Here is a 12,985-nt window from a genome sequence, read left to right on the forward strand (position 1 = left end):
CTCGTTGCTTCAGGAGACGCCATCTTTTTCCTGCTGCATCTCTTTTTAGTGCGAGGGGAGTTCAAACTCAGTTCTGATTGGTTTGGTATCGTTCTAAATTCTCATTGTGGTTTTAGATGGGGCTGCATGGTGGTGCAGTGGTCAGCACTGTGGCCTCACAGCAAGAAGGTTGCGGGTTCGAGTCCCGGCCCGGGCGCAGGATCTTTCTGTGTGAGTCTCCATGTTCTCCCTGTTCCTGCTGGGTTCTCTCTGGTACTCCAGCTTCCTCCTACAGTCCAAAGACATCAAGAGGGGACGAGGCTGATTGATTCTCTAAATTGACCGTAGGTGTGAATGTGAGTGTGAATGGTTGTTTGTCTCTGTATGTTGGTCCTGTGATGGACTGGTGACCTGTCCAGAGTGAACCCCGCCTCTCGCCAGTAGATGCTAGGATAGGCTCCAACCCGTGACCCTTACTAGTAAGGAATAAGCGGAAGGTTATGGATGGTTCTAGATAGATGGTTCTAGATGTGGGGGGGGGGGGGGGTGTCTATGTGCAGACATAGCTACGCTTGAGCTTGTGAGATGTTATGGATAAATGGAGTTTCACCAGAGGAACGTTACACAGAACACAGAACGTTACGAAGCAGAATCAGAACCCAGGTGCAGTTTCAGATTTGTTCAAGTGACAAACTTCACAATTCAAACAGATTTCCTCTTGAAAAGGTCGCATTAATGAGCCTCAGCGCCCGCCAACCAGTGACGTGCGCTGAGGCCCATGGCTGCTGAGGCACTGACTTCTTCACAATCAGCATGTAAACATATGGAAAAAAACTGCATTTATAATAAAAAACAGACAAAAATGTTCTCCGTGTTTTGGCTCCTGTCTGCCACAGCTTCTTCAGCGCTGTGGCTACTTTAGCGTGAACCTCCTGCTTCCACTGAAAATCCAATTTAGAAAATAGTTTTAGCTTAGAAATGTAATCCTCCATTGTGACATTACGGCCACTCAGGAGAAAAGAAAATAACTGAATGACTGCACTTTCCTGACAGTAAATTGTAGCTCGCTGTCACTTCTTCTGCAGCGGGGCGAAGGAGGCGCAAGCAGAATCCCTGGGCTCACTGGCGCCTCCTCCGTGAGGCAGGAGAACTGCGTGCCTCACCCGGCACCTTTTCGCAGCCGTTTTATGATCGCTCAGCACAAGAAGGACGTTACACACTCATCCAGAAACACTTTACATGACATTCACCAGCTAAACTATGGAAAAGTAGTTTATATAGCAAAAGTATTTGACCATTTTCATAGCGACATAGAAAGAGACAGCAAGACCGCCTCGCTGCGTCGCCAGCAGCACAGTGAGCCGAGGCATTGCAGTCCCTGGGGAGGCGCAGCTGCCTGCTGCCTCACCGCACGGCTCTTCTCAGGAGTTGAACGACAAATATGACAAATCCAAAATAACTTAAAACTGGTTTAGTTAAAAGCAAAATAACTTTACAGTACAAATCAAAGGATAAATACAATAATTAGATTTTTTTTTTCAATTTACGTTTTTTTCTTTCCATGATGGCAGGTGAGGCACGGCCTCACTTGCCTCCCCTGAGCGCACGTCACTGCCGCGAACAGAGGTTTATTCGTCCGAGCTGATCGCTCATGGGATTTCCTGTCTTTGCCACTGAAACATTCAAAATCTCAAATATTTGATGTGCACTTGATTTGCTTTGTGTTGAGATGATGACTGTGCAGGTTTCCGTCTGCTGGGACTCACCAAGTCTCACGGCCGTAAAACGTGTTGCTCTGCCGTCACGTTTAATCACTGATACTTAAGTTTTTACTGCTGCTGTGTGTAATCAGGCTGCTGCTGTCACACACTCGTATTTCACACACACACACACACACACACACACACGCACACTCATGTTTCCTTGGGTAAGAGGAGATTTAATTCATGGAGACTTACCTTACCTGTCCCTTAACGTCAACGCTCTTTACTTCTCCATCCCTCCATCATTCATCTCTCCATCCTTCCACTTCCACAAGATTCCCTCAGTTTAGGTAAGAAGCTATCTTGTTGCCTCAAAGTAACTACATTGGGGGAGAAGGTTTATCTGTCACCTGAAATTATTTTAATAATGATGATATCTCTGTGCGTGGCTCCTCCAGGCCTCCGTAGTCCCTCATCTGTCTGATGCTCAGTGTTCTGAACACTGTTCTCTCATGTATTCACCGTTCTTCAAAGGGAACCCTGCGCGTTCCACAATTCATCGTCAATCATTTGCACAGTTTCAACAAGCAGAGGACGAGCTCACGGCGCCCCGAGTCCAGAGTGGAAATGCTAATAAAAGAAGTAAACAGTGGATGATTTGGGGATTTAATTCGGTCCAACTTTAGTGACTCCGTGCTCCTGCTGCTGAGTGAAACTGACTTTTATTATTCTCCTCCTGAGCAGTGGCTCAGCCAGACTTTTCTAGACCTGCTGAATGTTTTCACTGCTGTGAGAAACGCAAAAACCTCCAAGAATCAATCGCTGAAACACAATCTTGGGTTCCGGAGCCCTCAGAGTCCGATCAGCCACCATGTTGGCGGCGAGGTGTTGTGGTCACGGGTCTCTGCCAGGTGTTTATTCCAGATTCCGTCACCGGTCACTGAACAGTCTTCATCTGGGCTCTGACACTTCATCCTGTCAAACGGACAGTTTCCATTTCCTGCTGTTACAGGACACCAGATGAGTCCTGACAGTGTTTGTGTTGATCTCTCTCTCCAGACGCTTCTCAGATGACACGTCCGGCCTCTAACTGACGGCTCTGTGGAAAGTTAATCGATGGCAGGAAAACATCAGCAATAATCACGGCAGCCAGAGACCCAGAGAGGAACCCCCATCAAAGCAGGAGGGCAGCGGTGACGGAGCGGCTCTGACAGACGCAGCCCTGCTGAGAGTTTTGATAAGAGTCTGGGAGCGAATCCCGGACCCCTCTCAGGCTGAACAATCAATCAGGAGGATGGATTCATTCAGACAGACGGGCAGGAGGCTTCAGAGCTGCCCCAGCCGTCATCCGGCGTCTCCATCACCAGCCGACACTTTCATCAACCATCATTCATCTCCAAACAATGTGCATCAGGTGGTGTTTGACGAATGAAAATGATGCCTCCAGATGGCTCCGAGCTGCTCCATACACAACATCACGCTGACACCTCACTTCATCTCCTCCATGGAGGTTTGTCTTCTCACTGCTGCTCGCCTCCCAGCAGGATGACGCCAGAACTCCCGGCTCCACTTTCATCAAACCAGGTGGAGGTTTGTCTCCGGGAGAAACCCGCTTGTAGCAGATCAGCATGCTTCCGTGAATCCATCCCTGAGTCGGTTTGACCGCAGTTTTTAGCGAATGAACCTGAACCAACAATTATTCAAAACATGTCCAGGACAGAAGGTTTGTTTCTGTGCTAGAAAGCGGATGCGTTTCAGCTCTGGTTTTGTTCTGCTGACGTGTCAAGTAAAGCCCAGTAGGAAAAGAGGAAACAGTCAAATTCAGAAACAACTCGGTGCCTGATTTATTAATGAGCTCATTATTATTTCATTTTTTGGTTGTATATATATATATATATGATATATCTGTGTGTATGTATACATATGTACACACACACACACATACGTAACCTATATATTTTTCCGATCAGTCTGGGGCTGCAGCTGATGACTATTGATTGTCAGAACATTAACTTTCCTTCAGTTCCATGAGTCGCTGCAGCTCTTGGTGGGATTTGTTATTAATCATCTGCAACTTCCTTAAGGATTATTTTATCAGCGTTAAGTGGGGTGTAATTGTCTTCATAGCCGTCTGTATGAATTTAGAACATGTTACAAATGAACATGTTTACAAGCTGTAATCAGCATCATCCAGGGTGCAGACAGCAGCAAATTGGCCTGAACGCATGGAAAATGTGGTGTGTATGATTAAACACTGGGACTGCAGCTTCAGAAACTCTGAATAATTTACATCTTTATGGTAAACAACACTGTAATTAGAGCAGAATCTAAAGAGCAGCAGATTGCAGAGTCGAACCACAATAACATCTGAGTTCAGAGAAAACATAAAAAGAGTCGTTGGCTGGCAGATTGCGGTAATAATTCATGATGTCACGGCTGCTCGCCGACGACTGCAGGATCTGGTTTCCTTTTACTACAGCAGCCAACAGCAGCAGCAGCAGCAGCACGTTGACTGAGACTCTCCTGCTGCCGAGGATTATTCAGATTCTAAATCACAGTCAGTTCACAGTGGATGATGAGGCAGGAGGACCGCAGCTGCTGGATTAATAGAAGTTAATAGAAGTGACATAAAAACCTGCTTTTATTTCATCGCAGACCCTGAAGGCACTTCTGCCGAAAAGGAGTCTCGTCAAACCTCCAGTGTATCGTGAATGCCTGAACTTAGGATAACTGGAACTAAAAGTGTGTCCCTTCATCCTGCCAGGGGCTTTTGGTCAGGAGTGTTTTTTAGTTCACGATGCGTCGCGTCACGGCGTGTTTCTGAGGTCAAATTGCTTCAAGAAATACGCGGAACAAACGGAATCGCTGCACATTTGAGCTTAACAGACCGAGTGGAGGTGGTTCCAGCGTCTCCTGGAGAATGTTCCCGAAAGCTGGTGCAAGGACCAAAAAAACCCCAAACAAACCATTATTTGGTCCGTGAACGGTTCCACTGATGTCTCCAGAGTCCTGAGAAGATAAAAGCCTCTCTTGTAGTTCGAAAGTGGTCCTATCAGTCACAGGGTTCTTGGCACTCTGCTTCCTGATGAGCGTAGCAACAGTAAACTGACCTTCTTCAACATGGCTGTCAAAATGAAGTGTCGTGAGAACCGAACCAATCAGAGGTCTGAGGCCAAATGAGACGCACTCCTAGAGCTCAACTCCAGACTTGCATGAAGGGTTGTTCAAAGGGTTCTGAGACCTCAGGGAAAGATCCCCCGGTCTCTTCTGCAAATGTTCCGGGGCTCTGCAGAGAGACCGAGAATTAAATAACAACAAAAACCTCCCCATGAACGTCCTGGAGACGTTCCACCCAGCAACCACATGAGCTCAGGTGTTAATTAAAGAACAGTGTTTTTGAATGACTGAGCTTCACCTTAGAAACACAGAATAAACCAAGCTTACTTTGTTTGAGTTATTTTATGATCCATTCCTCCATGTTCTCCCTCTCCTCCTGTTCAGAGTGGTGGGGGTGGAGCCTATCCCAGCAGCCTTCCCCCTGGACGGGTCACCAGTCCATGGCAGGGCCAACACATAGAGACAGACAACCATTGGCTCTCCCAGCCACGCCTACGGTCAATTTAGAGTCTGGATTAACCTGGTCCCTCTTGATGTCTTTGGACTGTGGAGGAAGCTGGAGTACCAGAGAGAACCCAGCAGGAACAGGGAGAACATGGAGACTCACCCAGAAAGACCCCATGTCTGAACCTGGAACCTTCTTGCTGGGGGGCCACAGTGAGGACCACTGCTCCACCGTGCAGCCTATTTTATGATCGAATGTATTTTTGTATTTCTGTTTGCTTTGTTGTATTTTTATGATTCGATGCTCAAATCTCATTGTGTTATGTTTTAGTCGACTGTATGTAGGCGTGTCTGGACCCCAGGAAGAGCGGTTTTCACTGAGGTGAAGACAAATGGGGATCCGGAAGAAACAAAAACCTGAAGCACTGCAGAACGTTCATTCCTACAAAAGGAAGCAAGAACATTGCAATGTTCTGTAAAATTCTGAATAAGAATAACTGACCATCCCTCATGTAACCAGTAAAATTAACATGATTGGTATCATTCGTATTATTTATTAATAATTGTTAATCAAATAAATGTACCCTTATAGTAAAGACTTACCAGCATTTGTCACCTTTAGAGAACGCACAAGTTCCTAGAACACACACACACACACACACACACACACACACACACACACACACACACGGCTGGTGTCGGGTCCGAGTGAGACACGAACAGAGAGTGTGAGAGAGAGAGAGAAAGAGTGTGTGTGTGTGTGTGTGTGAGAGAGAGAGAGAGAGAGAGAAAAAGATAGAATGTGTGTGCATGACACAAAGAGAGTGTGTGAGAGAGAGCGAGAGAGAGAATGTGTGTGTGTATGAGAGAGAGAGCGTGTGTGTGGGAGAGAGAGCGAGAGAGAGAATGTGTGTGTGTATGAGAGAGAGAGAATGTGTGTGTGACAGAGAGAGAGAGCGAGAGCGTGTGAGTGTGTGTGAGAAAGAGAGAGAGAGAGAGAGAGACAGAGAGAGAGAGAGAGGACACCGCTGCAGTTCGCGGTGAGTCTTCAGACCCGGAGGCAGTAGCTTCACCTCCTCCTCCATCGCTCTCCTCCTCCACCGGGCTGCCGGGGCACGGACCGGGACACCCGGCAGCGGGCGGTGCAACATGTCCCTTGAGCAGCTCCAGACGAGCCCGGTGTCAGTTCTCACTTCTCTGGAGGGATTTACGCGGACGGGCGGACTCCGGGAGGGTCGGAGGCGCGGAGAGCTGTAGAGTCGCAAGCCGGGGAGGGAGTCGTTCGGAGCAGGCGCTGTATTTTGATGCTGCAGTGGCGGGGGGCCCCCGCTGCGGACCCTCGGAGCTCGGCGAGGACCCCGGCACCTGATGAGGAGTGAGAAAATCCTCCCTGTGGCATAGAAGCTGAACTCTGGAATTGTCCCCAGGCCGGTGAGTTGTTGCCCACCCGGGGGATGCCCCCCACCCCCCGCGTCTGCGCGTCTCCGGGTCGGATCAGGACGGATGTGGCGTCCTGAGGAGGCACCAGCGGATCATCTCACTTCGGACTCTTTGGCTCCGTGAGCGGCTTTCCCTCATGCAGCTCCACCGGCTGGCCTGGGCGCTGACAGCCGCGGCGGTCTGCTTCCTCCTGCTCTCTCTCATCCACAACCAGATCCTGAAAGAAGGTACGGCTCTGTAGTCTGATCCCGGACCCTCAGACCGGCGGGTCCCGGAGTCCACCACGAGGCGGACTCCGGTGATTGATTGGTATTCCGCACGGGGTTAACGTCTACTTGTGTGCGCGCACTCGTACGTGGTTTGCCCACCAGCTGTGCGTGTGCGGGAGATGATGATGATGATGATGATGATGATGATGATGATGATGATGAATGCAAAAAGGCGGGAGATGGAGAGCAGACGCAGGTGGAGTAAGGTGAGGTACGGGTTCGGGTTCGGGTTCGGGCTGGACCCGAGGATGTTTCTGGAGTGACTTCGAAGAGGATCTCAACCACGACCATGGTGACGTCAGACTGACAAATACTTTACTGTTACCTGCTATGTTATAATTTATATCATCCATATAGATCATAAGAATACGATGCCTTACACACACACACACACACACACACACACACACACACACGTCTAGCACTTTTCAAACAGGATACAAATGACATAAAAACAGACAAATCACTAGAATAATTAAGTAAAAAACCACAAGGCTGTTTACAAACATTTATTATAATTTTTTAAAGAAAAAGGAACAACAAAGAAAAGAAATTCATAAAAAAACAAACAAAAACATCAGAAAAACAATTTACCTGCCAGAGGAGGAACGAATTCAAACCCAATCACTCGATTCTCCACCATCATTTTTCAGTAAAATGTTTCTGTAGCTTTTTTTGTAACACGAGACTTAGATTTAGAAGCGGAGCTGTAATCAATGTCTTAATCCTTTCATGATTTGTCATCAGTTCATTATTAGCCTAAACTTATGGTTTGTTCTGTTTGTGAAGGACAGAAGATGAGGAAGGTTGTCCAGGACTCCAGAAGCTAACGATCTGGTGCGTTAAACCTCAGTCTGCTCAGGCTGGACTCCTGGTTCATGAACCCCACGCACCAGGAAACCTCTCATGTTCATAGTGAACCCTAAAAACAGTTTTCTGAAATCTTCCCTCTGCCCTGGAGGAGCCTTGAGGACCTGCTGCTGAAACTCTTACGAACAGAGAACCGGGTCTTTGCAGCAGCTGGTTTAGGAAAAGTTATAAAGCAACTTAGTCGAACTAAAGCAACTCAGTCGAACTAAAGCCTGCCTCCTGCTGCTGCAGCCTCTTCACCACACACGAGCCGTCTCACTTCCTGCGGCTGCATCGCTGAGACGCAGGTCCAGCTCCTCTGCTGCTCTGTTGAGTTTCTTTGCGTGCGTCCAACAATGGCGTCAAACACGGAGCAATTAGTTCTGAGAGTTTGAGCGAAGGACCGTTGAAGGTCCGTTCATTTCCAAGCGGCTCTGATCTCCTGGTGCTGTTATGATGAAGGTGAGGCTCATGTCGCTGGTTAGCTCTGGTTAGCTCTGGTTAGCTCTGGTTAGCTCTCTGCCAACAAATATGGATAAATCATGAATCTTGAGCGTCTTCAAACTCGTGAAATTTCCAAATTGTGACTTCAGTCGCTTCGCCAGCGTCGCGTGAAGCTTAAACCAACCGTTTTAGCCGCTTCTTTTCCCGCTGTAACTCTGTGGGCACGCAGGTCTCTGGCGGCTGCGGTGCATCACATGACATGCAGAGGCAGGACATCGGACTCAGAGAAGACATTTACATTGGATGGAGGACTAGTGCACGCCCCTGAGTGCAGGGTGAGTCACCAAATGTTTGAACCGTGTTTCCAAGGAAGAAAATGGATTTCTGTGTAAAAATACTCCTGTAATGATTAGTAAGAGGGTCATCAGCTAAACAGAGACACACTCACTGACTCTGGCGAGGCGGAGCTTCCATTCATGGACGTCCTGCTGGAGTTTTTGCCCTGGCGAGTGTTTAACTGGACTCAAAGCAAAGTGTTCTAATTAGCATGAAAACACAGGAGTTCCTCCCCGTAGCGAACAGATCCAGGTCACATTCAGGAGGAAGGGCGTAGGACGGCGAGCGCTCGGCTCCGGCTAACGGGATGTTAAAAACAAAACACCTTCATAGGAATACGGTGTGATTTAGAGTGACGGCGACAGAAACGCAGCCACGGGTCGTAACCCAGGCAGCAGATGTGCTCATGACTTAAAACATTATGGATAAATTTCACCTTCAAATAGAACAAAGCGACGTTTGAAAGGGTCAGATGAAGATGTTTCAAATACACACAAAGCACTTTAACTAGTCGGACCGCCAGACCCAAATATGTGCACGCCTGGTTCTCAAGGTTCCACTGGGGGTGGGGTGGGGTGGAACAGCAGTTCAAACTGGGACAATGACAGTCGTCCAGTGGACTGTTACACACCAGCAGAGCACAAATACTGCATGTACTGCGACTGCTACTACAAGCCTGATCTCTTAGTCCTGGACCCAGGATTTTTTTCTGAGTCTTTTATTTCTGTCTGGAAAGTCTGTCAGAGAGATGAGACAGGAGAGCAGGAGTCGCCGCGGAGACGCGGGAGCTTTAGAGAAATCACAGAGTCAAACTGAAATCAAACGGATCAGGAAGTCGATGGAATTCTGTGGCCTCGTCTCGGTCGTCTCTCACACACACAAACACACACACATGCACCAGAGGTCAGCTTTACAAAGGCCTGCATATTTCTTTTGCTAATTACATTACATTGAACCGAGGCACCCGTGTCCGTGGCTCGAGGAGAGCTGGGCAGGTGACGACCCTCAGTTTATGATGTGTGTGGCAGGAGATTGAAGTCGGCGGGTGAAGCGCCGGAGCTGATATTGTCATTGATTTTCTATCATGTTGACTCTGAATCCAGGTCCCCACTGGTTGCATCCTCTGGCTTGTGTGTTTGCTGTGGTGCTGCTGCTGCTGCGCTCGGCGTTTGAGGGCAAAACACGGAGAGCTTGTTGTTACGGCTGACTGACAGGGAGAAAAGGAGAAAGACTGAAACACCTGTGCAGTGTTTAGCGCCACTGCGGTTGTGTTTCTGCTCTCGCGGGAACTTAAACTGAAGTTTTAGGTTCCATGTTCCGTGGAATGCAACGGAACATCAGTGGGACACCAAACACTCCTCCTCAGTGGCGGTGCTTCTTGTTCGTCGGTGTGAAAGCAGATCAACGCTTGTGTTACGTGAGTTACGTGTGAGAGACAATGGCGGGGGGTTGCAGGTCACCAGGCTTTTAGGGAGACAGGAGTTACTGCAGTGGAAGAGGGAGTGGCCAGAGCCTGCCTCACCAAACACCTCCGCCAAGGTGAACTTGGCAAAACCTGCAGCCATTTTGGTCCCCTGGCACATTTATGTTTGGGTTCTAATTAAAGCTACAACAAGAGGCCCCCCGTATGCCCACAGAGCTCCCTGTGTGTGTGTGTGTGTGTGTGTGTGTGTGTGGTTTGTAAGGAGGGAGGGAGGTGAAACCTGTTCATGTTTGGATCTTTAATGTAGGAGCAGACTAACATCGCTTCCTGTGTCCACTAGGCGGTGCTAGAGAACACACACTTCCTGTAAGTAATGTAGCGGCACACCAGGTGAAGACCACACAAAGTCGTGGGATGTCATGTGACTTAAACTCAGCTTGTAGACTCTTCAGGACTCTCATCAAGGGTCTGAACATGTGACTCCAGTGACTACAGTTTACTGTTCTGGTCAGATATCAAAGATGGCCGCCTCCTCGCCACGGTAACCTCTCAGTCTTCACAGTGACCGTCACCAAGTTCTAAAAGAGGTTCTGACCGCATCTGAGAGGATCTGGTCGACCCACTACGACGAAGACTTAAAGGTGTAAAAAACAAACCAAAACATGTCATTTCCTATTTCCACCAGGTGGCGCTGTGACTGCTCTACCCTAGCATTTAATTGGTTCTTCTTGGCCCAGGCTCCGCCCCTCCACTCTGTTTGAGGAAGATAAGGCTACTGTGCTTTCAGAAACAGAAAATATACGCCACATTTATGGATACTTCTATCTACAGAAATACTTCCTCACATGCAGTACATTCACACAGGCATGCTGAGGTGGACAGTAATGAGAAATACTTCATGAGCATGTCTGTGGAATCACATCAGATTGACTTCAGCATGGCTGCTTTAACGAGGAGTTATTAATTTACTCTGTTAATGTCAGACAAATGTGAGGTGGACGTCTTCTCACCGTCTCACTGCCCCCCAGAACGACGCGCTGATCTTCATCCCTGACAAAGAAAAGCAGCATTTCAAAACAAACAAACCCTGAAGTGATGCATCGTGTATCAACAAGGTAAATCAGTCACCTTAGCTAATTAGTCAGTGAATCGATCTGTTGAGTGATCGTCGCTGCTGCGGGGATGGAAATGAAAAAAGCCCCGCGTGTGTGTGTGTGTGTGTGTGTGTGTGTGTGTGTGTGTGTGTGTGTGTGTGTGAACATGGTAATAATGAGAATACAGAAGTGGGACGGACAGTTGTGTTGTTTTAAAGCTGCAGAAGAACCAAACGAAAGGACACCAAGAATCTTAGGTGTTCAAATTAGCACCAACAGACTGAGAGGAGCCCGTTGTGAATCATCCTTGTTCACTAAAGACGACGATCTGTTCCTCGCAGATGATTTACTCACCTCAGCCTCTCCCCTGCATCGCATCTCAACTCTCATGAATATAAAAGGACTATTAAGTCTGAAGCAAACAAGCCTTTCTTCTGAAGGCCGTGAGTCCAGTTTTTGATAGAAATAAAGAAGCTTGGGTCATAAATGCAGTGTAGAACAGGACAGAACAGAGCCAGAATTACAGAACTTGTGTTCTACACTCGAGGCCTTCGTCAAGGCATCCTCAGGTTTGGGTCGTGTCCAGTGAAAGGAAGCCTGATCAGCCGGGTTCGGTCCGTTGTGTCTGGACTGATGGCGGCTGCGTTTTGGGCGCGTCCTCTTCGACCTCACCTGCATCTCGGCGTGTGATAATTTAAATGGATCCGACAAGTTTAAGAACATTTTCTGCTGAGGCAACGACTTCTGGCTCATCTTTCTAAAAATATCTCAGAAGCTCTCCTTCCTTGGAGAGTTCCTCGTTGTATGACGACAGTTCTCAGATTAAAACACCCTTTAAACCCGCTCTTACACATTTTTGTGGCTATGAAATATAAATGGAAACATGAATATATTATGAACGTGGTGCGTTTTTTTCTTTGTGTCTTCCAACTTTCATTTTAATCATGAAAACTATTCATACTGTCGTTTTTAGTATTTGATATTGTTGGAAAAATACAGCAGAGGATGGCACAAAGGCTTTGAGCTGAATCAAGACAGCAAGGAGACAGATGTCCTCCTAAGACCACCCGTGGGTGCACAGACGGGTGCAGGTGTGTTTGGTAGTTAAATAAAAGAGTAAAGGCATAACCCCCCCCCCCCCCTCGCAAAGCTTTGTGTCAGCATCCTCTGGTTCCCTCCTCATTATTTGATGAGACCCTGTGACCTCACACTTCTCCTCTATGGTCATAAATGTAACTTACAAAGGAAACAGGACACCTGTCTTTATTGCTCATCCTCTTGTTTGTGGCCGCAGCCTCACCACAAACTGTTCATTGTCAAGTTTTGTCCTTGACGCACCAACAGCGCTTCAGCGTCAGCGTCAACATGCTGGAATTATGGTAACTGCTGAATGTCCTCCGTAGTCCTGAGGCATCGCTGCAGGAAGAGAATCGAGGGAAAAGCACTCGTGATCCACTGGGCTCGTAGCTCCAAGAGGATGAGGATGAAATCCGTCAGTGCTTCGCTCCTTTGCGGCGCCAACGATCCTGTGACGGTTCTGCAGGGGTTGGTTTGAGCGCGGCTCATGACCAGAGGAGTTCCATTGTTCCTCAGCAGCGTTAATAACATCAATGGTTTTAAAGTGTTATTAAGAGAAAAGGACAGTTTGGGGTCCCAGCATCGCGTCAGAGGAATTTGTTCATTTCTGAATCAAATCGATTCACTTCCCCCCCATAATCCTCAGAGATTTACGGTTATATTCCTTATTACTCGCTTCATACTTCAGTTTCATACTCCAGTGGCTTCAGTTCTAGCAGGAAGACTTGAGAGGCCCTGTTAGATAAAAGCTTGATTCCGGACCAGGAAAGACGGTGCTGGATCACATCAGGACTGAGCTGAGCCGTCTTT

The 12,985-nt window shown here is 47.9% G+C and overlaps 1 protein-coding gene and 1 long non-coding RNA gene across 3 annotated transcripts in view; one reads left to right on the forward strand and one right to left on the reverse strand.

The window, feature by feature from the left end:
• Positions 1 to 4,098: 4,098 nt before the first annotated feature.
• LOC147259413 (uncharacterized) lies at positions 4,099 to 6,308 on the reverse strand. Its single transcript, XR_015117269.1, has 3 exons — positions 5,847 to 6,308; positions 5,127 to 5,685; positions 4,099 to 4,968 (listed from the first exon to the last, which is right to left on the reverse strand). It is a non-coding gene; the product is annotated as an uncharacterized LOC147259413 (long non-coding RNA).
• Positions 5,998 to 12,985, forward strand: part of LOC147259414 (chemokine-like protein TAFA-5) — a 30,847-nt gene continuing 23,859 nt past the window's right edge. The window contains exon 1 of one of the 2 annotated variants that reach the window (XM_086209798.1): positions 5,998 to 6,910. In XM_086209798.1, coding sequence (XP_086065924.1) covers positions 6,820 to 6,910 — 91 coding nt within the window. In that variant the 5' untranslated portion in view covers positions 5,998 to 6,819. The remainder of the gene's footprint in view (positions 6,911 to 12,985) is intronic. The other variant, XM_086209797.1, reaches the window with a different exon arrangement.

This window comes from Aulostomus chinensis, chromosome 7, assembly GCF_037954235.1.
Source record: "Aulostomus chinensis isolate RoL2024-O1b breed Wild chromosome 7, RoL_Achi_v1.0, whole genome shotgun sequence".
Classification (NCBI taxonomy): domain Eukaryota; kingdom Metazoa; phylum Chordata; class Actinopteri; order Syngnathiformes; family Aulostomidae; genus Aulostomus; species Aulostomus chinensis.